Here is a 23,283-nt window from a genome sequence, read left to right on the forward strand (position 1 = left end):
TCTCTGCGTTGCCTCTGATTTTATAAAACACACTTCTTCTTTTCTTCTCTTTCTCTCTCTTCCTCCTTCCAGCTCCCTCCCTCCTCCCTTCTCCCCACCCCACCACCTTTCTTTTAAAGCACAGGGCATTTGTACTCCAGTGCCAAATGACAGTGATTCCCCTTGCCAGATTATGATTGGCAGCAAATGGAGAAGAGTGCAAAAGTCTACTGTACCCTTTATAACATGCTTCTTTTAGCTGAAACTAAGCAGATGTTCATTTCAGTTAAGGACTCTGAGCCAGAAAGCTCCCTACCTTGGCATTATGGTTAATATGGGAACATCAGAACCAGCCTGAGACCAGCTAGACAACCCCAGAGACTGGTACAGCATCAGGATTTGATGAAATGCCTATGGATGCTCTCAAACTGAAGAGTCATAGATCCAATCCCAAGCTGAGAGAGGATGCTGGGGTGAGGTCTAACAGAAAGAGAGCACTAGGGATTCCTCTCCTTCTGTGGAAGCCCAAGAATCCCAGAGGTAAGCTGAAGGAGAGGCCTTCATGGGAGCAGCTGATGTTTTCTTAGGATGCTTTTTTTTGTCTGGAAAAGTGGGAGGTAGAAGGTTGGCATGAGGCAACATTGAGGGAGGAGCTGGTTATTGAAAGAAAGCCTAGACAATGAAGGGGAGGCAGAGGGTTTCAAAGTCACAAAAGGAGACACCAGTCTAATGAATCCAGTTGGTTTTCGGTAGACCCTTCTTGGTTTATAGTCTTTCCGCAATATACCGACTGGTATCGGGGATGGAAGGATCAAAGGGCTGAAGTTTACAGATGAGGAAACATGTCTGTAAAGACAACGCACACCTTCAGATATTAAAGAAGTGAGGTTTTGTCAAGAAGGTTCTATGAATCAGAAGAGCAATCCACTCACAGATAATTCAATAAGGCAGATAGAAGATTTAGTTCCTTCTCCTTCATTGGTTGAAACCAAAGGGGGATGGGGGTTGGACAAAACAAAGCCTATTTTTCAGAGCTGTCAATACTCTACTACTCTACTGAAAATTTTCTTTCCAGGGTTGCTGATAACTTACTGATTGTCAAATCCAAGGATTTCCTTATTTTATTGTCTTACTAACTTTCTCCCTCCTGAAACTTTCTGAGCTTTCACAAGAACCCACAATCCTACCCCTCCCACCTCCTCTTTCTTCCTTTTCTCTACTATGGTTTTTCCCTAAGGCTCATGTTTATGGTTTCAACCTTAATTTTATGTTGAAGACTTCCAAATCTACAATGCTAGCCATGTACTTCCACTGAAATTCCAGTTGCATATCCCCAAATATATAGCAGACCAGAGAAAAAGCTTGACTGCCTGCCCAATCTTTGGAATTCGCTATGTTCAAAATCAGGTCAAAGTCCCTTTCTTGCCCCAGATCATCTCCCCTTTTCACTTCTTCAGTGTACGCATCATTTTCCCAGGTCCTCAGGCTCAGAACCTAGAAAAGTCATCTTTTACTTATTCTTTTCTGTTGATGCTTTGCTGAGACTCAGACTGTAGTATTCTAGGTGAGACAGTGTGTCCCAGGGATTCAACAGTCTTCCAGCAGAAGGACAATTTCTCTAGCTTGGTGTGTAGAGAATTTTCCTGGAGACCTTGGAGGATAGTTTTCATATGTTGTATGCATTCTGGCCAAGAAAGGAAAAGACAGAAATATAGTACAGAAGGGAAATAAAAAAGCAGGAAATCTCTCAGTCTGCCATTGATGAGGGGGATGAAAAATCCTGGGGATGCTGCAAAGACTCAAGTGATTTCTCCCCTATATCCTCAGACTGTAAACTCCTGGCAGGTGTTCAAGGAGTTTTGGGGAGTGAAATACAAATACTTATTTTTAATATTGTAATGATATTTCCTCTTCTTGGGAAAAAACTGAATAAAAATTAAACAACAAAGTACCAGGTTCCCATAGTGAGTGCAGGAGCCAAGACTGATGAATGAGCCCACTTGGCAGACTCTCACAAGGCCATCTCTGTGCAGTCAGCACATCAGATAGTCTAGACAGACTAGGACTGGGACTCAGGCTAAAGGTTTGTGGCAAAGTCATATACTACACCACACTGATCTTTATTTACCAAAAGACATCTGTGGAGTTTGCAAACTTAGGGGGACAGCAGTGGTACCTATGGCTCAGGATATCACTGACCTGGCTTGTGCTTCTGTATTTAAGGTATCATGCCAACAATGAAATAATGTTCGTACTATTTGTGGTATTTGTGTAGGATTTCTCTTGTTAGCCTCCAAAAGGCCAAGTTCACTGCCTTGAACATATATAGTAAGAAACTGCAGAATAAATAAATGAATGGCAATTCTTTGCCTTCAGGTAGAAGTAGACTCAGTCTTCTATTTCAGAGTATGGTGGGGTCCAAGAGTCCAGAAGACTTAGAGGCATGTGAATCTGAATCACTTCCCAGTGAGATTGTGTCCAAAGGTTAAGTGAGGCAAGAGGGGAAATGGTCCATGAGCACATCCGGGGCTTGACCAATAATCTCTTTAATGGACAAAGGAGTTTTTATTTGTTGTTGTGTAGAGTTGTTTTTTTTTTAAAGTACTTTCTCTTAAACTTACAAAGTTAATATTCATGAGGTTTGTTAGAGTCCTCATGGATCAACCATAGCTAACTAAATATTGAGTGGTCTTCCTCTGAGGCATATTTGGGGGAGCCAGATCAGAGATGTAGGCTTCTAAGGAGCCAGCCCACACTGTTCTTTCTTTAGTGCAGTTGTAGTGGGTTATCTGTCTGATTCTGGAAATCAGAAAGGGCATGGGGCAAGATCCCACTTGATATCCCAACTTACTGAAGTAAAAAGAAAGGTTCCAAGTATGACAATTCTCTCTTAGTGGAATCCCCAAGATTCCTCTAATTACATAATTTTCAGAGTCCCACCTATAGTTCTCTGGACCATTACCATACTACTAATTTGGATCAGGCCACCTCCATGGGAGCCCCCTATCCTTATATGTTACTATCTAAAGTTAGAGTCCTTAAGCCTGATGTTGATCTACATATAAAAGGTAATGACTTCTAATAGGAGAATTCAGAGAAATGTTCAAGGAAACATCTTTCATGAAAAAACTTTACCCCTTGCCTTGGATAGCTCATTTTATTTGGTGTTAGCAATCCAGCAGTAAAATTTTATGGTAAATGGAGTCCCTGGAGAAAATGGAACACTGAGATGTAACTAGAATGAATTCATACATCTGAAATCTCTCCAGACTAGGACCGGAGGAGCCTACAGCTCAAGGGCACGAATGGTAGTAAACACCATGACCAGCATTACTCATTACTCAGGCAGTCTGTTGTTACCTCAGTGAGCTCCTTTGTAACATGCTGGTGAATCCCATAGCCAGGCTGCAGGCACTGGGTTTCTACAAAGCAAAGCTCAGAATATTTCCAAGTGATACAAATAACTATAGATATCCCCCATCTTATAGATTATCTATTAAAAAAAAAGAGGATGATTTTATTCTACATAATTAGTATCTGTTCTTTAGACAGAAAAAAAATAGAGTTAATAACTAATATATTAGCTTGGTGTTCCTATTCTTTTGGCAACCCTGAGATTCCTTTTTCTGATACCTTTTTATTAAGGGCTTTTCTGAGCCATGATTTAGTCTCCTGAATGTGTAGACCTATTATACAGTAGTACCTTGAGCAAAGTGACTGCTATAGGTAGTCGAAGCAGTTATGTCCCTTATAATTAATAAACTTATGAATTCACACTGCCCATTTTTACTCAAAATCTTGTCGATCTGGTTAATACTGGTTTTCATTCAGCAACTATTTATTGAGTATCTGCTGTGTGGCAGGCACCAGGCTAGTGACTGGGGATGGAGTAGTAAGAAAGGCAAAGTCCTTTAATTACAGTCTGATGATTATCGTGGGCCTGATTAACCCTGACTCAACTGATACAATCTAATTCCTGAGCCTGTTAAACTGTAGGGTATATTGTGGGTTGAAGAGTCACTCAGTGTAGTCTTATCTGAAATAGCCAGGCAGTTCTGCCCTTAATTATAACCCTTGGATCTGAGAAAAGAGAAGGGAAGGAGGGAGGGAGGGAAAGAGGAAAGACACAAGAATTATCAGCTGAGGTACTGATGTCATTCACAGTAGTGGGGAAATGGCTGAGGCTGAAGGCAGGCCCACAGCACGAGAGTGGCTAAGTCACAGTCATTACCCATTCCTCTCAGATCCCCCCAAAGCCAGAATAATCCCTAAAGAGGAAAGAAGCAAGAAGGTGGACTACATGAAAAGTTCTCTATAATGGATTTATAGAGCCAATTTGGAGAAGCCTGTCTAGTAAATCCTTCATTGTACAAGTCTCTCACGATTATTTTATTACCCATATAGGGTAATACATTTTGATAGGGAAAAAATTAAACTATACCAGTCAGAACCCAGGAAGGAAGAAAGTTACAACTTAGCTCTGTGCTAAATACCTTTTTGTGCCTCACTCAGTAATGAGAGAGACTAAAACAGAGGCGCTAGTTCTAAAGCTTTATATGTCTAGGTGTTAAAAATGTTGTTCAATTATATAAAGCCATTCAGTTCAAATTTGAGCCTCAGAGCTGAGCCTTGGGTGGGTCCAGTTTAAACCTGTGATGTAAACAGAGGATATTTATTTATTTATTTTTATTATTATTTTTTTAAAGATTTTATTTATTTGAGAAAGAGAATATTTATTTGAGAAAGAGAATGAGAGAGAGAGAGAGAGCTTGAGAGGGGGAGGGTCAGAGGGAGAAGCAGACTCCCCGCTGAGCAGGGAGCCCGATGCGGGACTCGATCCCGGGACTCCAGGATCATGACCTGAGCCGAAGGCAGTTGCTTAACCAACTGAGCCACCCAGGCGCCCCTAAACAGAGGATATTTAAACCTATATCCACAGAACAGAATGTCTTACCTACACCGTTGTGGAGAAATATGAGGAAAAAAAATAGTTTGTACCAATTCATGCCATGGGTGGTCCTATAAGAGTATGAGGACAAGGTCATGAACACAGGACCATGGCCATGGAGAACGCCCAAGACATACAAACAAGCAGTTCATTAGGGGCAAGCTTCAGTGGTCCAGGTCTAGCTTATTTTGCCAACTTCAAGGGGATGATGATCTCACACAGAAGCACAGTCACTGAAGTGAGCATGTTATTTAATCCCTTATCTGCTCAAGTCAGCTTTTTAAATATTTTAATTTTTTTAAGTAATCTCTACCCCCAACATGGGGCTCGAACTCATGGGGCTCAAACCCTGAGATCAAGAGTCACATGCTCTACTGACTGAGCCAGCCAGATGCCCCAAGGTCAGCTTTAAATTGACCTGAGAAACAAAATACCAGAAGTGGCAATTTCTGGTTCTTGGATTACATGGCAATCCATAATATTTTTAAAAAATGAAATGTCTATTGGAAGCTCTACTGCTACCATTAAAAATAGATACTCATAATGTCTGCCCTCTTCTGAGAGAGAGTTCTCAGGTAAGGTGCAAGGTATTTCACTCTGAGCTGGCACATTCAGAGAGGGATCAGGAGATGCTAGTCTGTGCAGACTGCTGGAATAAGTTCCCAGCAGGTGGTTTTAGCTGTGACATGCATCTTTGGGGTGTAGGGGAGGGAAGAGAAGAAGGGGAACACTGGTCGTCAGCAGCAACAGGTGAGGTGATGCCCTAGGTCGGCAGGAAGGAGATGAGGCTGTCAGGGAAAGCGGGGAGCAGGGAGAAGGAAGGAAAGATGTTCTCTTTCCTTCTCTAATCACAAGCTCACCCATCCTCCTACTCGTGGTAGGCATTACCAGCATCTGCTTCTCTGCGGCTTCCAAGCAAACTGGAGGATTATACTTCCATGTCCCCCGGAAGTCAAGGGTGGTCATGTAACTTGCTTTGCCCAATGAAATGCAGTGGAAGTGATGTGTGTCAGTTCCTGGAAGAAGCATTTAATGACTGGGCTTGACTTTCCATCCTCATCTTCTCCTGCTTTTGCCCATGTGAATGTACCTACTGAGGACATGCCATAAGATCAAAGCAATAAACTATGTATTAATGAGGAAAAAACCAAAACCAAACAAATTTTTGTTACAGTAAAGCCACTGAGATTTCTGGGTTGTTCGCGTATCTTAATCCCATAATCTATCTTTGTTCCCTCTTTCTTTTTTTTTTTTAAAGATTTTATTTATTTATTTGAGAGAGACTCAGAGAGAAAGGGAACACAAGCAGGGGGAGTGGGAGAGGGAGAAGCAGGCTTCCCACCAAGTAGGGAACCTGATGTGGGGCTCGATCCCAGGACCCTTGGATCATGACCTGAGCCGAAGGCAGAAGACGCTTAACAACTGAGCCACCCAGGTGCCCCTGTTCCCTCTTTCTGACGGTCTGTCTCTCCCTTGCTCCTTTCTTGCCTCATCCCCTCATTTGATCTCTTCCTTCCTTTCTTCTCCCCTTTATTATTTCATTGTCCTAACTGAAAATAAAAAATATAATGTAGATTCCTATTCTTAATTTAAAACATGGATCAGTTTGTTTTTTGAAAAAGAAATGAGTAAATTTTTTGAATTAAACATCTCATATTTCTCGCTTTTAAAATTAAAGCCCTGAGGTGAATTAAAAATCAGGTTTAGCTTGTGTAAAAAAACGTATGCTTTGAAAACCTTACAATGTTATATACACATATGGGGTACTATTGTGGATAGGCCCTCAATTGATTTTCTTGTGTGGGTTAAGGGCTATCCAGAAAAATAGAAACAAACATAAAACTTCCCTAAACACCATGCAACAGCCATTTTAGCTCAAAAACCAGAGCTCCATAAACACTTAGTTTTCATTGGTAACTTTGTTACAAAGGCTACTGGAGCTGGAGCATCCAGAAGCCTGATCAAGACTAAAGGACATTTCAAGTCATCACAAAAACTACACATTTTCATGCACAATCATTCATGACATAGCATTTAGACCTGAGGTCACCGCACAACCCCAAAAGCTGTTTCGAGCAATTAAAGTCACTCTAGACAAAAGCAGGAAAATGCAATCGTGGCCTGGCTAATCATGCATATTTAACTAAACACAACAGATGTGTACTTAAAAAAAAAAAAATTCAACAAGCTCTGGTTTCAAGTAAGAACATGCTCTACTAGGTAAACATGACGTGGACTTTCAGGCCATTTTACACCACCACGGAGAGAGTTGGTGAGGGTTTTACACATAACCAACTCTGCAGAGATGAACTTGCACAGGGAGGGGAGGAAAACGTATATAACAGTTACATGAGTTCGAAAAGAAGACCATGCAAAAGGAGCGAGAATCCCCAAGTTCACTTACTGCCTGCTTTTGCTCTTCCTCCTAGAGATGTTGCAGATGAAGAAAAGGCAGAGGGAAAAAGGAGAGAGATTAATGCCCATCACCACAAACATCTGGAAGAAATGACAGAAGAATCTGGCAAGCCAGGCCAGGCCCCCAGGTTCAGAGACCAAAGGCCCTGACTGCCATCAGAGCACCATCAGCTGGACAGAGTGAACGGCAGGCCTCTTCCCCATCCGGTTCATTCAGTGCTAGCTTCTAGAGCTGGGAAACCATCTAATACAACTTCCTCATTTACAGACTGAAAAGGCCTAGAGAGCCTGACTTGCCCGAGGTCACCCAGCTGTTTAGGGTAAACTCAAAGACAGCTCCACGAAGCCTCAAAAGCCCAATAATCAATCTCGCCATCCCCCATATTCATGTGTGTTAGCTATATTTCTCTAGACCAGCAGACCTCAAAGCAGCAGCCGCACCGGGGAACTTGTCAGAGATGCAAGTTTGGGGCACCAGCCAAGACCACCTGAATTCAAACTCAGGGTGGGTGGGGCACAGCCAAGCATGTCAGAGCCTGGCAGCTAATTCTGATGCCTGTTTAGATTGAGAGACACCGCTCTAAAAACTTCCCCCAAACTAGCAATTTCACCTGACCACAGATTCCCTTATTTAGTCCCCTCCTCTCCACTTGCTTTTGGGCTGCTTTGTGGGTTTTTTTTTTCCCCAAGGACGCACATGCATCCCCATTCCTCCAATAAATTGGAAACTGCTCCAGGGCCCTGAGAGGCTTTTGAAAAAGAACTCTTGACCTCAGTTTTTCACTAACTCAACACAGGTTCCTTTAGTATTTATGCATAAAGCACTGGAAACATGAAGCTAAGGCGTAGCCTCTGTCTTCCAGAGCCTTCCAGTGACCGTGGGCAGCGTGGGTACTCGCCAGCTCTCAGCTATCAGCATGCACCACTAGGAAGACGAAATAAACACTTCTGAGTTTCTCTCCCTCAGTCCTTCCCTCTGTCTTTTCACGGGTCTTTTTGCTTCTTCTTTCTGTGCCTCATCATGGGTAACTGTGGTCAGGGAGCCTTTGCTCTTTGCCTCAAGTGGGCAAATCTAAAAGCGGTTGCAATGGTTCTATTTAAATCGGATCCATCCGTGCAGGCCGTCTTCATTGAACATGTGTGTGGGAAGTCTTAGGGATAGACGAGAGCTTCTGCTTTCACAGAGTCTGCAGATCTGGGGGCCATGGCGAGAATGACTTCGGAAAGTCCCACCAATTACAAAAAGGAAAGAGGAGGTAAAAAATGTGGAAAAAAATAATTTTGTTCCTGCAAGGGAGAGACATGGACTAGGAATTAAATGGGCACCAAGAACTCTCTTAAGGAGACTCCAAGTCAGCACAAGAAGATGTTCTTCATAATCAAACCCAGCTGCTACATGCCTGACCATACGTACACTCACAGGAGCCCAAGCAAAGAGGGGCCCTGAGCATGAGCTGAGTTAGCCTTATGAAGTTAGCACCTTTTAGCTTTTGTATCTGGCATGTACGGCTCTGATTAGAAGGGATTCTAACTCTGCAGTTGGGAGGATATCTCCCCCTTCCTGGACAGGCTTCCCTGTAAGGCAGAACACTCTTCTTCCATTCACTAGCCAAGGCAGAGAGCCAAAGGAAGAGTTATTAAACAATTTAAAATGTGTTTTTATTCCTGGCACTAAGTGTTGACATGGACACTGAAATGGTGGGGGAGGGAGGAGGCAATCCTGACAGGCTGAAATGGCAGCTGAGGTCAGAAGACCAGGATGAAAGTTCTCAGAACTGTTTCTAAGACACCTCCCTATTTTCACTGTTTTTTCCGGGTTTAGTATTGGAGGTAACATTGCTTTGGCTCAACAGAATAAGGAAATTTCAGAAGGCAGTGTTTCATGTTTGCACATCTGGTGACTGCTATTGATAGTTTGTTCAAAGACATGACATCATTATAATCTGCAGTAATCATGTGTCAGGTTAGGACGGGAGGGGTGGACAGGGCAGCGTTTTCCAGAGTCAGAGGCCTTCACTGTACACTGGGATTAAAAAGGGGCGGGCTTTGACAAAGTGTTACTCGGGATGGTGTTACAGTATTTAAACTCACTGGAAGTTACTCAGATAAAGCCTTGAAGGCTCTATCAACACAGTAAACAGGTCAGATATAAGGTCTTGGAACCTTTTTGTTATCGTCAGCTGTGGTCAGTAAACACTGACTGATCGCAACTGGCCTAGGAGCCAAGCTGATTTAAAGGAAGTCATAATACTTTAACTAAAAAGTGCAAATCTAGAAGTGCTTATGTCACCTAAAAACATGTGAGACTCTTCCACATCACGTGGGGGATGTCTGGCTAGGTGGCCACAGTACTGCCATAAACATTGCAGTTATTTATATGAAAATTTATATTCTAAACCTCGTTCGCAAATAAGGGTGAAATCCAAAACTACAGAATTCACCTGGTGACTATGTTTCAAAAGCAATATTAGAAAAATGGAAAATGAGGCAGAAAAATACTGGGGACATGAGTTAGAAAGTGAAACACCAACATACAACCACTTCCAGATGAAATAAGTTTGAGACAGAGGTTACCTATACACATTAATCAGGGGAAAAATGTAAGGAAAAGATACACTCTGACCACGGGTACCTGGGTGTCAGTCTACATTATGTTATTAAGAAAACAAACAAACAAAAAAACTATTAAGAAGGTCCCTGATACTCCTTGGTGACGGGGACTAAATCTTACTCATCGCCAAATAGCTAAATGTGATATTCAGGAACCAATATTTTCTTGTTAAATAAATATATGATTACTTTTCACCCTGCCTTATTCCCAAAAAAGGACTTAAGATTATTGTTGAATGAATTAATAAGCAATGGTGACACTTCATATGTATGCTTCCTTAAATTATCATTTTTCAGATAAACAGACAATGTACATTATATTTCACTGAAGCAGTAGAAAGAACTTGCTGTGAAATGGAAATTTACTGTGTGGCATATTTTAATTTATGAGTATCCCAGACCATGTGGTTTGATTGTCCATTTGACTAAGTGCTTACAGCTGTTTTATGAGAGCATTAAATGCTAGCAGACTGAACATCAATGAAGGCAGGACAGTCCTTTGAAATTAAAACTAGGATTCTAAAGTGTACTTTTATTATGGGTTGGTGAATATTTTTTTTAACAGTAGGAAAACATCTTTGAAATTTTCATGGAAGTCAATGACTCCTACGGAGTGCGTGTAATATACAAATTAGGATTGTGCTATCATCCTTATAGGTAGCTGGACACTAGAGGCATGAGATTTTCAACTGTAAGTTCTAATCAATGGATAAAAAGACAACATTCCTGGTCTGTGTTGCAAATTCCTCCTCCCAGTATGAATGGCCTCAGCCTATCAGATGAGTAAACTCTAAGACATTTAAGAAGCTGGCAGGGGATTCTACAAACTGGGGCACCAGGATCCTGCTTACTTTACTGTAAGACAATAGCTAGAAATACAAAGAAACTCAGGGGTTGGTATCAGAGTTCTAGGCATCAGCCCATTCTGCTTAGCCCCTGAACACCAGCATTGGAAGTGAACTACAAAGTTAAGTAATATACATGGGGCTCTGAACCAGGAACTCTTAAGAAACATGAGGGTCACCCAGCTGACGAGAAAGCACACTGCGGTACTTTGGGGAAATATATTCTGACCTCCCTTCAGTTTGCATAAACCTTTTGCCTTTTACAAAAATTACCCTAGGGTACCTTCCCACCTATGTTTGGGGAATGTCTGAGAGCATCTTACTAAAAAAGGAGTTTGACCCAGGCAAGGGGTGGGTGGATCCATTTATCTCCTGACAGGGGACTACCCCACATGGCAGGGCTTTCGAAGCCCTACACGGCTCCAGATGTTACAACAGCCAAATGCATTTAAGTACATCTCTGCTGCCTTGAGTGGGTGATGGGGCTGGAGTAGCTGGATTCTTGACAACTGTTAGAGGGATGTGGGCCAGGTTTTATGCGTAAGATTTTCTTTAAACACTCAGATGGCTGAGCGTCTGCCTTCGGCTCAGGTCATGATCTCAGGGTCCTGGGATCGAACCCTGCATCGGGGTCCCTGCTTGGCGGGGAGCCTGCTTCTCCCTCTCCCTCTGCTGTTCTCCCTGCTTGTGCTCTCTCGCTCTCTCTATCAAATAAATAAATAAAATCTTAAAAAAATAAAATAAAAAAGATTTTCTTTAAACAAGACCCACTTAGACATGAAATATTTCTCAGGAGAAATTCTGTTAAAAGGGTTAATGTAGAAACATGTCCCTGCAAAACCACCCAAATACCCAGGACCAAAGCTCAAGACTAAAAGAAGTGATTGTCTTGAGCAAGTCCCAAGTCAGTTTAAAACACAAACACTGCATTTACCCAAGCTGCTAATACCTCTAGCTTCATTATGAAGGGACCCGTCTGGAATAGAGAAGTAGAAAAAAGTCTCCAAGTGGATGTTTTCTTGAGCCACCACTCCTAGTCTAGACCCTTGTCACTCACTTCAAGCTAGATGATTATATTTGTCTCCATTTCTCCTTTAGTTCCTTCCCTCTCTAATCTGCTCTACACATTTTCCCAAACCATTATTTCCAAAAACTTCAATGACTCCCCTACCACAGGATTCAATCCACTCCCCTCAGCCTGGCTTTTGAGGTAATCCACATTGTATGATCTCCACTCTGGCTGCTAACTCTGTCCCACCACAAAATACAGTGGTTTACAGCACAGACACAGAGAACCAAGGAATTAGCAGCAGGAACAAATGTGCTCTGGTATTGCTGCTCCGTATCTGGGTAAATATTCCTGTTGAATGCCAGTAAAACTGTCTAGGTGAGGACATTTAAATGCCAAGAGTGCCTCTCTCTCCTCTGGGGCACAGGGTTTGTAATAAATTCAAAAAAAAAAAAAAGAAAAAGATAGTGAGACCTGAATCATCCCAAAGTTATTTAAGCTCCAATATAACAAACCTAGAGCTAATATGCTATTTTTTTCCTCCTAATAAAGTTATTCATTAGAGTTAGTCTGATTAGCTTGGTTTCCTGCTGTAATACTTACTAAAATAGTTAATAATTGTTATGTATTTAGGTGGACTATTTGAAAACTTGTCTTAAGAAATTTTAAATCGTTGAGAAATTTTCATTTACATATAGTTAATATCCTCTTTACAAACCTTTATATTTATTCATATAAGCAACTACTCAAGGACAGAACTCTAGTTCCAGTTACTCATTTTTTATCATCCGGCTTCACGCTAGTTTCGAGGAATTTCTGGAGTCACAGCTAACTTTAGGGACAGCGGCATTTCATCCTTTAGCTGAGTCCTGTCCTGACACCACAGGGGAGGCAGTGGAGCCGGTGGTGAAGGCAAAGGAGGACAGCTGAGCGGAGGGTGGGGAGGCGGGGCAGCGGGGAGCGGGGAGGCGCCAGGGCTCTCTCACCTTCAGCAGCTTCATCAGCCCTTCCAGCTGAACCATCAGCTCACGCCTGCTCTCCTGCAGTGCCGACATTCTCTGCTCCAGCTCATCTTTCCTCTGCCTGTCCGAGGGGAAAAGCCCATCAGCAAGAAAACTCTGAAGATAAAGGGATCTTCAAAGAAGGGTCCAAGTGTAGGTGAAACTGATTTTAGACCCGAATTCTGCTACTTACCAGGGTCTGATAAGCTGAGCAAGTCATTTAACCTCTACTAGTTAGAAAGTGGGCATAATATTTGTTTTGCTCTCTTTCCTTTACTGTTGTGAGAATAGTACGTAAAAATGCTTTGGAAAACACACAGTATAGATATGGCAATATAGAGAAAAAGTATTATTAATATTATTAATAAAGCAATTTAAAAAATTCCTCAGGAAGTCAAAAACCTCATTTAGAAAGATACATAAAACTAGTCCACATTTAAATCGGTAGTGAGAAAATGTATGAAAACTGCTCAGGGAGAATAGGGTTCCGTTGCTATTACTTCCAGCACCAGACACCAGCCTCAAGAGCGTGACTGACATTAGGGTGACTCTGTGTCTAAGAGAATTCACTTTTTCCTGAGGACAGATTTCATGTCAATTCTAGCTCAACATGTCCAAAACCAAACTTAAGACTGTGGTCCACAAATAGTTCTCTTTCCTGATTTCTTCCAGTTGTCATGGCTGAAAACTTCAGTCCTCTTTAATACTTTTCTGCTTATATCCTATTCTCCATCACCCAATTGACATGATTCTTTCCTAGAACTTTACGTGTCTTTCTCTCCCCACGTCTCTCACTTTATCCAGGCACACCTTACCTCACATGTGCAATGGTCTCCCATCCTGATTAATCCTGATTTCACCTGGTATGCTGAGGTGGAATAGAAATCAGGAGACTTAGGGCCACCATTTACTAAATACTACAAACTTGGCCAAGTCACTTACCCTGTAAGAGCTTCAATTTTCTCTTTGCTAAAATGGGACTAACTACAAACAGCAATGGCAATGTTTTGAAGATCAAATAAGATACTAGGTATGAAAGTGTTCTATGAACTTTATAATGCTGCTCAAAGACTGTTCATCATCTTATGTAATAATCTTAGTAGAATTTCTAGCATCACTAACTCTTGCCTTGCATGATCCATGCCTCATCTGTCCACTCTAGTAGCCACTAGCCATACGTGACTACTGAACACTTGAAACATGGGTATTCTGAATTGAGATGCACTGGATTTCAAAACCTTACTGTGAAAAAAAAAAGAAAGTAAAATATCTCAATATTTTTTAATGTTGATTATATGTTGAAATGGTAATATTTTTTTTTTTTTTATTTTTTTATTTTTAAAGATTTTATTTATTTATTTGACAGAGAGAGACACAGCGAAAGAGGGAACACAAGGCAGAGGGAGTGGGAGAGGGAGAAGCAGGCTTCCCGTGGAGCAGGAAGCCCGATGCGGGGCTCGATCCCAGGACCCTGAGATCATGACCTAAGCCGAAGGCAGACGCTTAACGACTGAGCCACTCAGGCGCCCCATGTTGAAATGGTAATATTTTGGGTAAATCAGGTTAAGTAAAAGATAGTGTTAAAATTAATGGCACCTATTTCCTTTTAGTTTTTCATTGTGGTTGTTAGAAAAGTTTTAATTACATGTGTGGCTCACATTATATTTCTATCAGAGAATGCTGCTCCAGACCCCACCAACATTCCTATCCCTAGTGCCTCACCTTCTATTCCCTTCCATGTCTGGATGTCTAGTTGATGGTTCCTTTTTCCCTAAACAGATCCTATCATTTCACGACTCACAGCCATTCCCCCACTTCTTCCAAATGTTATTCACTCCTTAGTGTCCAACCCAAATGTCACTCTTCCCAGGAAGCTTCTCCTGATTACTTCAGCAGGTGTCAAGTCCTGCTCAATTAATCACCATAGCAATTGGTGCTTCTCTGTGGTACTTAATTTATTTTATCTTGCATTGCCGTCATTCCTACCATGATGCAAAATCCTTGAGGTGAGGGATGAGTCTTTGCATGTACTGAATGGTTAAGAGAATATCACACCTCCAGTATGTACTCAGTTAACATCTGGTGAAGTTACACAATTATTGTTTGAAATCCTCCAAGGACTTCCAATCACCTATCACTTAAGGCTCCCTAGAATCCGGTCTCAATTATTCAACTAATATTATCTCATATCACTGGCACTTTAAAGATTAATGTAATGGATGCCTGAAACAAATTCTTAGCTCCAAGACTCCTTCCCTCCTCTGAAATGTATCATATAGTTATTTGGGGAATCATGCTGAACCCCAACTCCACTTCTAATCTGAAATGTTTTCTCCCAGGTTTTATCCACATCATCCCTACCTTTCATGGTCTAGCTCAATTTCCACCACCTCCATGGGTCTAACTGCTTCCAGCCTATATATGTGTGTATATATATATATACACACATATACACACACATATATATATACACATACATATACACATATATGTATATATGTGTGTATATATTTTCCTTCTTATATTCTTTTTTTTTTTTAAGATTTTATTTTTTATTTGAGACAGAGAGAGATAATGAGCAGGGTGTGGGGCAGAGAGAGAGGAAGAAGCTGACTTCCTGCTGAGCAGGGAGCCCAATGCAGGGCTCGATCTCAGGACTCTGAGATCATGACCTGAGCCAAAGGCTGATGCTTAACTGACTGAGCTACCCAGGCGCCCCACCTACTTAGATTTCTTATGACATAGTGCCCATACTATTTAGTAACACTATATAATATTAGTTAACTGACTAGAAAATTATTTTACATTTATTTTCAAAACTATATTATAAATTTTTAAGATGGAACCATTGTTTTCTAGTCTTCATACTCTCTAAATTTCCAGTACAGTGCAGCTATAAATGCAATATAGAGAAACTGACTCATTCAGTTTTCTAGAAAGCCTTTCTTCCCTGAACTTTTAAGACTGGATGCAGTACTCTTTCCCTGTGCTGTGCATAACCAAGTCATTATAATATGTGGTGAAAATGAATGAACTCCAGCTACATGGAAGGATCCTGAAGCATAATACTGGGGGGCGGCGGGGGGGGGAAGTTTCCACTATATGCATATAATAACATTTCTCGAAAGCTCAAAAAACAAAACACAAAACTAAACACTTCAATATGTGGGAATACACATATATTTGATAATACTATTTAAAAGGCAAAGGAATGATAAACCAAATTCTGGATAGAGGTGAGCTCTGTGGAGAAGGTGGAAGCAAGGAAATGGGATCGGGGGCACTTTTACACAACACGGTTTTAACAATATATGAGTAGATGTGGGTTCATGCGTATTCATTTTATCATTATACTTCGTATCTTACACATTTGTCATATATATGCTGTTGTCATATATGTCATATATATTTGTCGTATATATATATTGGAAGCCAATGAATATGCCATTAAAAATAATAATCAAGGGGAAAAGACAACCCTGGTTGTCAGAATTCATGACAACTAATCCTAAGAATGCAATTCTCCATCTTCTTTTATTATACTAGCTGGGTATTGGCAGTTCCTGGATTCCTATATATTGGTCAAAACCAGAAGGATGTCAGATACCTAGGAATGAATCTTGCCCGTTATATGTCTTTTGATAAACAACAGTTCTTAATATGAATATAGATGAATTTACCAACTTCTTTCATGGTTAGTTAAGTGCCTGCCTTCGGCTCAGGTCATGATCCCAGGGTTCTGGGATTGAGCCCCATGTTGGGCTCCCTGCTCAGCAGGGAGTCTGCTTTTTCCTTTCTCTCTGCTCCTCCGCCGCACCCTGATCATGCTCTCTTTCTCTAATAAATAAATAAAATCATAAAAAAAAAAAGACATTCCCTACATTTTCTTCTAAAGTTTTAAAGTTTTGTCTTCATGTTTAATCCATCTGGTGGTATTTTCTCTATACAGTATGAAGCAAAGAGCCAGTATGTTTTGTCTGTATGCATAACCAATCGATCCTGCACAATTATGAAAGAGTCCCTCTTTCTTCAATGATAATGGAAGCTGCTTTTTAGATTATTTAAATACTTCCTGATTTCTCAAGAGTTAGACCCTCCTTGGATTTAGGTTAAATTCTTGCTTCTTGCTGCCTACATGACATGACACCACTGGACTTAGCCCTTTGCCTACTAAATCTATGATATTTTTCAGACCCCTCCAGCTTAATAAAGGACTTCTAGCAATCCCACTTCCAGCAGCAGTTAAAACTGGAGTAGAACCATTTTTGCTTTGCTAAATACAAAATAGTTACTTGTGCCTGAGCCGTGGTGGGGAAACAGAACAGTTGTATCTTATGCTGAGAGTTTGGAATTACACTGGGTTTGAGTCAGCAGGACATGTTCTCCCAGACTTCCTAGTGTAGCACCAACCTGCCAACATCCCAGGCATGCAACAGAGGACCGCATAGCAACCAAATCCTCAAGCCCAATTAAATACAGAAACTAAAATGAATTTTCAGAAGAATGGAAATCTCTATATCTCTAATGATTTTCATCTGCACAGTTTAAATTCTTTGTGACTTATTTATTGATGATATAAATCTAGACAGAAAGATAGTTAGAGAAAAACAATAATGTCCATTCTCTAGGAAAAGAAATCATGGTTGAGAAGCTAAATGACTAAGCCAAAGAAAAATTAAAAAAGGACAGCTATAAGTGGAATAAGTCAATCAGAGAAAGAAAATTATATGATCTAATTCACATGTGGACTTTAAAAACAAAACAGAGGATCATAGGGGAAGAGAGGGAAAAATAAAACAAGATGAAACCAGAGAGGGAGACAAACCATAAGAGACTCTTAATCATAGGAAACAAACTGGGGGTTGCTGGGGGGGGGGGTGGGGGGGGGGAGGATGGGGTAACTGGGTGATGGACATTAAAGAGGGCACATGATGTAATGAGCACTGGGTATTATATAAGACTGATGAGTCACTGAACTCTGCCTCTGAAACTAATAATACATTATATGTTAATTAAAAAAAAAAAGGATAGCTATGCAGAATCCCAGGTGATAGCACATTAAAAATCAACTGTGGAATGTCAAATGTTACAACCTACACAGAAAGAACCCACTCTTTGGAAATTTAGAGGTCTGGTGAAAATCAAGTCACTTAGTGTCCAAAATGTCTTCACTTACCAAAGAGTACACACACATCTTTCTAAGACTGATAGGATATAAGACCCTAATAGCTTTGACTGGTTCACTTTCATGTTACGGTCTTCTAGAAGATTTCTCCATTTCCTCCAAAATAGCATCCGAATGGGGGCTGAAGCTGCTCTCTACCCCTAGTCAGATCCTGTGCCCTTTAGTCTCCCAGTCCTGAGACAGTTTGTATTTATGCTGAAGTGGGAAGATTCCACAGCCATGGTGCAAGGGACTCCCACTTGGTTTTGTGTCTGAGGATGCGTATAGGTAGCAAGCACCCTTCTCCTTCAAGAGTCCTGCTCCATGAGGCACCAGGAGAATATACTCATAGGACAGAAGAGCATTATTCCTGCCAAGAGTCTTTAAAGTCAGACTAATTAACAAGATAAGAAGATTGTAGCACAATGGTCTTAAAGCAATCACAAAAGTATAAACACTGCTCTGCTTGTCCTGGAGCTGGAGAATGGTGTTGACCTGGTTCTGTAATGATGGCTGAAGTTCTCAGAGTCATTAATAATGGAAGCCAAACACCTGAAGCGGTAACAGAATGAGTGGAATGCATTTGTTCTGACAGGACTAGTTATAGTGATAAACAGATTCTATCCCACTAGTTTGGTTCCCTGACACATAAATTCCTACTGTAGCAGATACTTACCTCAGCAGCCGCAGCTCTGCCAGCAATGTGGGGTTCTGCTGCGCCTTCTCGGGGGTGGGCTGGGAAGCCTGCTCATGCTCCAGACGGAGACGCTGGATCTCTTGCAGGATCTCCCTAGGGAGGACAGATGAAAGAAAGATGGCTGCACAGCTCGCTCTTTCCTGTCAGGACTTCTAACTGTAGTTAGTACAGTGGCCTCTCCCAATCTTGTTCTGTTTCCGAATGACCAAGATGTCAAAGAGCCACCTTCTTAACACTGCTGCACTTCATATTTCCTCAATGAAACAATCCTTTGTGGTAGAAAAAGTGATATAAATACTCTTCTCAAGAACTTGAAAAATCTCCACAAAAGGAAAACCACCACTAGAAAGCTCTGTTCCTTTCTAGGGAAAGGAAAAAAGAACTCCCTGCAACCTCCTAATGTGGGTCCTATGCTAACTTCTCCCGTCTTTGTCTCTCTTCTTCCTGTTGAGCTGCTGAATGATGAGAGCTGCCATTTCTTCTTCCTGTGCCTGTTACGTTACATCCAACTCCTTGTCCCGGTTTCTGCCTCTCAGGGCATACTGGTGTGCTGTCTGGTCTCCATGCCTTTAATTAATTAATTAATCTATTTATCTATTTATTTATTTATTTTTAAGATTTTATCTACCTATTTGAGAGAGAGAGCACAAGCTGCAGGAGCTGCAGGCAGAGGGAGCAAGTCCCTCCTTGCTCAGCAGGGAGCCTGATGTGGGACTCGATCCCGGGACCCTGGGATCATGACCTGAGCCGAAGGCAGACGCTTAACTGACTGAGCCACCTAGGCGTCCCTCTCTGTGTCTTTAAATGGCTTTGTGGTGAGAGACCAGTCACACACAACACAGTGGGCCAGGATAAGATGACTAGACAGAGCAAAAGGGGGTTGGAGTGGAAAACAGAATCATGGGAGGGGACCTGGTGGGTGGGAGAAGGCACTGGGGTAAAGAATCCACCTGAGGGCACGTAAGCAGGGCTGTGAGCTACCAGAATGTATAGCGTGCAGAGATCTACCGATTAGAGTAGGGGCATTCCCATGAGTTGGTCTGGCCTATATTCACTGAGGTGGGGTCTTTCTTTACAAAGCCAGCTAATCTACAAGGAAAATGAGAAACAGATACTCACATGATGATCTTGGACTTTAGAAGCTGGCTCGACCTCTGCACTTACCTGTTTTTGTTTTCTAGTTCTGCAATAAGCTGTCTTTGTTGTTTGTTGGCATCAAAGTTAAAGCTCAAGTCAGTGGGAGGACGGGTCTACAGTGAGGAGAAAGAAAGGGTTGTTTTTCTTTTTGTTTTTTTGGTGTGTGTGTGATTAAACTATATCCTGAGTCCTAGACTACTGATTTTTTAAAACAGATTTTTTAGGTATAACTTACATACCATAAAATCCACCTATTTTAAGTATACCATTCATGGAGTCTTAGTAAATTTAAACTGTTGTGCAACAATCACCACAGTCCAGTTTTAGAACATTTTCTGTCACCACAAAAAATTCCCTCATGCTGGTTTGTCGTCAATTGCCACTCTCATCCTCAACCACAGGCAACCACTGATAACTTTCTGTCTATAGTTTTGCCTTTTCTAGAAGCTTCATATATATGGACTCATACAATATGCAGTCTTTGGTTTCTGGCTTTCACTAAGCATGATGTTTCTGAGGTTTGTCACTGTTGCTCCATGAATCAGGAGCTCCTTCCCTTTTATTGCTGAATAGTATTCCACTGTTTCCAGTTTTTGACTGTTACAAATGAAGTTGCTGTAAATTTTCATTTACAAGTCTTTGTGTTGATATGTTTTTATTTCTCTTGGGTAAATACCTAGGAGTGGAATTCCCGAGTTATATGTTTACTCTGTATTTAATATTTTGAGGAACGATCCAACTGTTTTCCAAAGTAGCTGTACCATTTTAGAATCCCACCAACGAGGGACAGTTTCAATTTCTCCACATCTTCAACACCTGTCATTGTCTTTTGTTTTAACCAGATTCTAGTGCATGTGAAATATTTAATTTGTGGGGTTTTTTAAAGATTTTATTTATTGAGAGAGAGAGAGAGAGAGCACGAGGAGGGGGAGGGGCAGAAGGAGAGGGGGGGAGAGAATCCCAAGCAGACTCTGTGCTGAGCGCAGAGCCCAACATGGGGCTTGATCCTGGGATTCTGAGATCATGACCTGAGCTGAAATCAAGAAGTGTCCAATTCAGTGGTTTTTAGTATATTTACAAGATTACTTACTGCCACTAACTCCAGAACATTTTCATCAGCCCCAAAAGAAACCCCATACCCATTAGCAGTCATCCCCCATTCCCCCTACACCCACATCCTGACAACTGCTAACCTATTTTTTCCATCTATGGATTTGCCTATTCTGGATATTTCATATAAATGGAATCATACAATATGTGATCTTTTATGTCTGGCTTCTTTCAGCAAAATGTTTTCAGGGTTCATCTGTGTTGTAGCATGTATCAATACTTCATTTTTTGGGGGGGCTGAACAATATTTTTACATGGATATACCACATTTTGTTTATGCATTCAACAGTTGATGGGCATTTGGGTTCTTCCCATTTTTTGGCTATTTTGAATATGTTGCTATGAACATCTGTGGACACATTTTTGTGTACAGATAGGTTTTCATTTCTCTTGGGTATACATCTAGGAGTGGAATTGCTGGGTCATACAGTAACTGCCTTTTGAGGAACTGCCAAATTATTTTCCTAAGTGGCTGCACCATTTTACATGCTCACCAGCAATTTATGAAGGTTCCATTTTTTCCATATCCTTGTCAACACTTGTTATTGTACATCTTTTTGATCGTAGTCTTCCTAGTAGGTGTGAAGTGGTATCTCCTTGTGAATTCAACTTGCATTTTCCCTATGACTAATCTGTGGAGCATGCGTTCATGTGCTTATTGGGCATTTGCATATCTTCTCTGGAGAAATCATTTGTGGTTTGATTTGCATATCCACTGACATTCCTGACCCTTATTACCTCCTTTAAGAATATGGAAGCCAATCAACACAAACTAGGAAAAAGGATGCATAGGTGATGGTTCCCTTTTTTTTCATTAACCAGAATGGAAGCTCAAAAGGAAGGCTCTGCAATGGCTATGCTTTACACTCTGCACATACTTGGTTCTACCCAAAACATGACCTACCATGAAGCAGAAACTTTGTTTCCTATCTAGAGCTTAAAGATGCAATAAGTAATTCTTTTCATGTGGCACTTCCTAAATAAACAGGGGTAAAACAGCATAGCAAATGTGGGTGGGAGGCTTTTTTTTTTTTTACCAAATACTTTTTTCTTAAAAGAAAAAAAAAAAGGTGATGTTTCTTCTTTTAGAGTGGACCAACAGCCAATTGAGCAAATTTTCTATATTCTTTCCAGAATCTTGTGAGAGCCAGAGCTGAGCCTCAGAAAAATGGCTTGCCTGAGACTGAATCTGCTGTGAATAACAGATTTCCAATTCCTGAAAACTGGAGTTAAAGCAAATGGCTCCTTATTAGCGTGGGATCAGGGAAAATTATGGATGAGGAAATGGGCTCTAAAATGAACTGGCTTCGTGATGGCAAACAAAAACCTCACAGTATTTTACTGGAAATTTCTTTTCTTTTTAAAAAAGATTTTATTTATTTATTTGACAGAGAGAGGGCACAAGTGGAGGGGGAGTGGCAAAGGGAGAGGTGGAAGCAGACTTCCTACTAAGCAGAGAGCCCTATGTGGGGTTCGATCCCAGGACCCCGGGATCATGACCTCTGGGTAGACGCTTAACCGACTTAGCCACCCAGGTGCCCCTTCATTGGATATTTCTAAAGAATTTTTTCAGTTTTCAGTTACTGCAAGGCTGAGGCTTCTTTCAAAGAAGAGGTTAAAACAGGGATCAAGAGTTATTATCAGCAGCAATTCCTAACCAGGTGAGATTCTTTGGCACCAAGAAGTATTGTTACTCAAGTACAAAGAAGCGTGGGTAGAAGAAGATTTCTATCCTGAGGCAGCAGTTCCACTGGGCTGACAACAGGGAGAGCCCCCAGGGGTAAGTGTTTATGATGGCTTATTTCACCCAATCAAATTCTGAACACAGTCAAGTGTACATTAAGTAACAGAGAAACATAGGAGTTTATTTATTTATTATCTTAAACTCCACACTGCTTCTTTTATAAAAAAAAAAAAAGAAAGGCAGGCCAGGTCTCTCTTCCTAAAATGCCTCGAGGATACTGAAGAGAAAAAGATAGAAAGGGAATTATTAGTTCATAAAGACATAGAATACTTCGACCACAAGAGACCTAAGAATGATTTCTTTAAAAAATTAACTAGTTCATTCCTTTATTTAGCAAATATTTCCTGAGCATCTACTATGTGCTAGATACTGTTCTAGGAAGTAGGATGCATGAGTGAGTAAGATACAGCCCCACCCTTGTGTAGCTACATGATGCTGGGAGAGAAAGCTAAGGAACCAAAGATCTAAGTACAGACCATCAGAGGTGATAAATTCAATGATGAAATATAGGGTAACAAAACAGAGTAAACTGAGACAGAAGACTGACTCTTTTTGAATGAGGTGATAATGAAAAGGCTCTCAGAGACTCAGTCAAGTGGGGAAGCAAACCAGGTGCTGGGCTAA

At 41.1% G+C, this 23,283-nt stretch overlaps 1 protein-coding gene across 6 annotated transcripts in view; it reads right to left on the bottom strand.

Moving 5' to 3' along the window:
• The window catches only part of DTNB (dystrobrevin beta), a 227,745-nt gene that overhangs the window by 21,829 nt on the left and 182,633 nt on the right, over window positions 1–23,283 (bottom strand). For 4 of the 6 annotated variants that reach the window (XM_035000716.1, XM_035000714.1, XM_035000717.1 and 1 more), the window contains exons 13-16: window positions 19,833–19,918; window positions 18,648–18,761; window positions 12,793–12,889; window positions 7,332–7,352 (exon numbers count right to left, since the gene is read on the bottom strand). In XM_035000716.1, the coding sequence (XP_034856607.1) occupies window positions 7,332–7,352; window positions 12,793–12,889; window positions 18,648–18,761; window positions 19,833–19,918 (318 nt within the window). The remainder of the gene's footprint in view (window positions 1–7,331; window positions 7,353–12,792; window positions 12,890–18,647; window positions 18,762–19,832; window positions 19,919–23,283) is intronic. The other 2 variants (XM_035000718.1, XM_035000715.1) reach the window with 1 other exon arrangement.

The sequence above is a fragment of the Mirounga leonina genome, unplaced genomic scaffold, assembly GCF_011800145.1.
Source record: "Mirounga leonina isolate KUSES-001 unplaced genomic scaffold, KU_Mleo_1.0 Mir_125, whole genome shotgun sequence".
Classification (NCBI taxonomy): Eukaryota; Metazoa; Chordata; class Mammalia; order Carnivora; family Phocidae; genus Mirounga; species Mirounga leonina.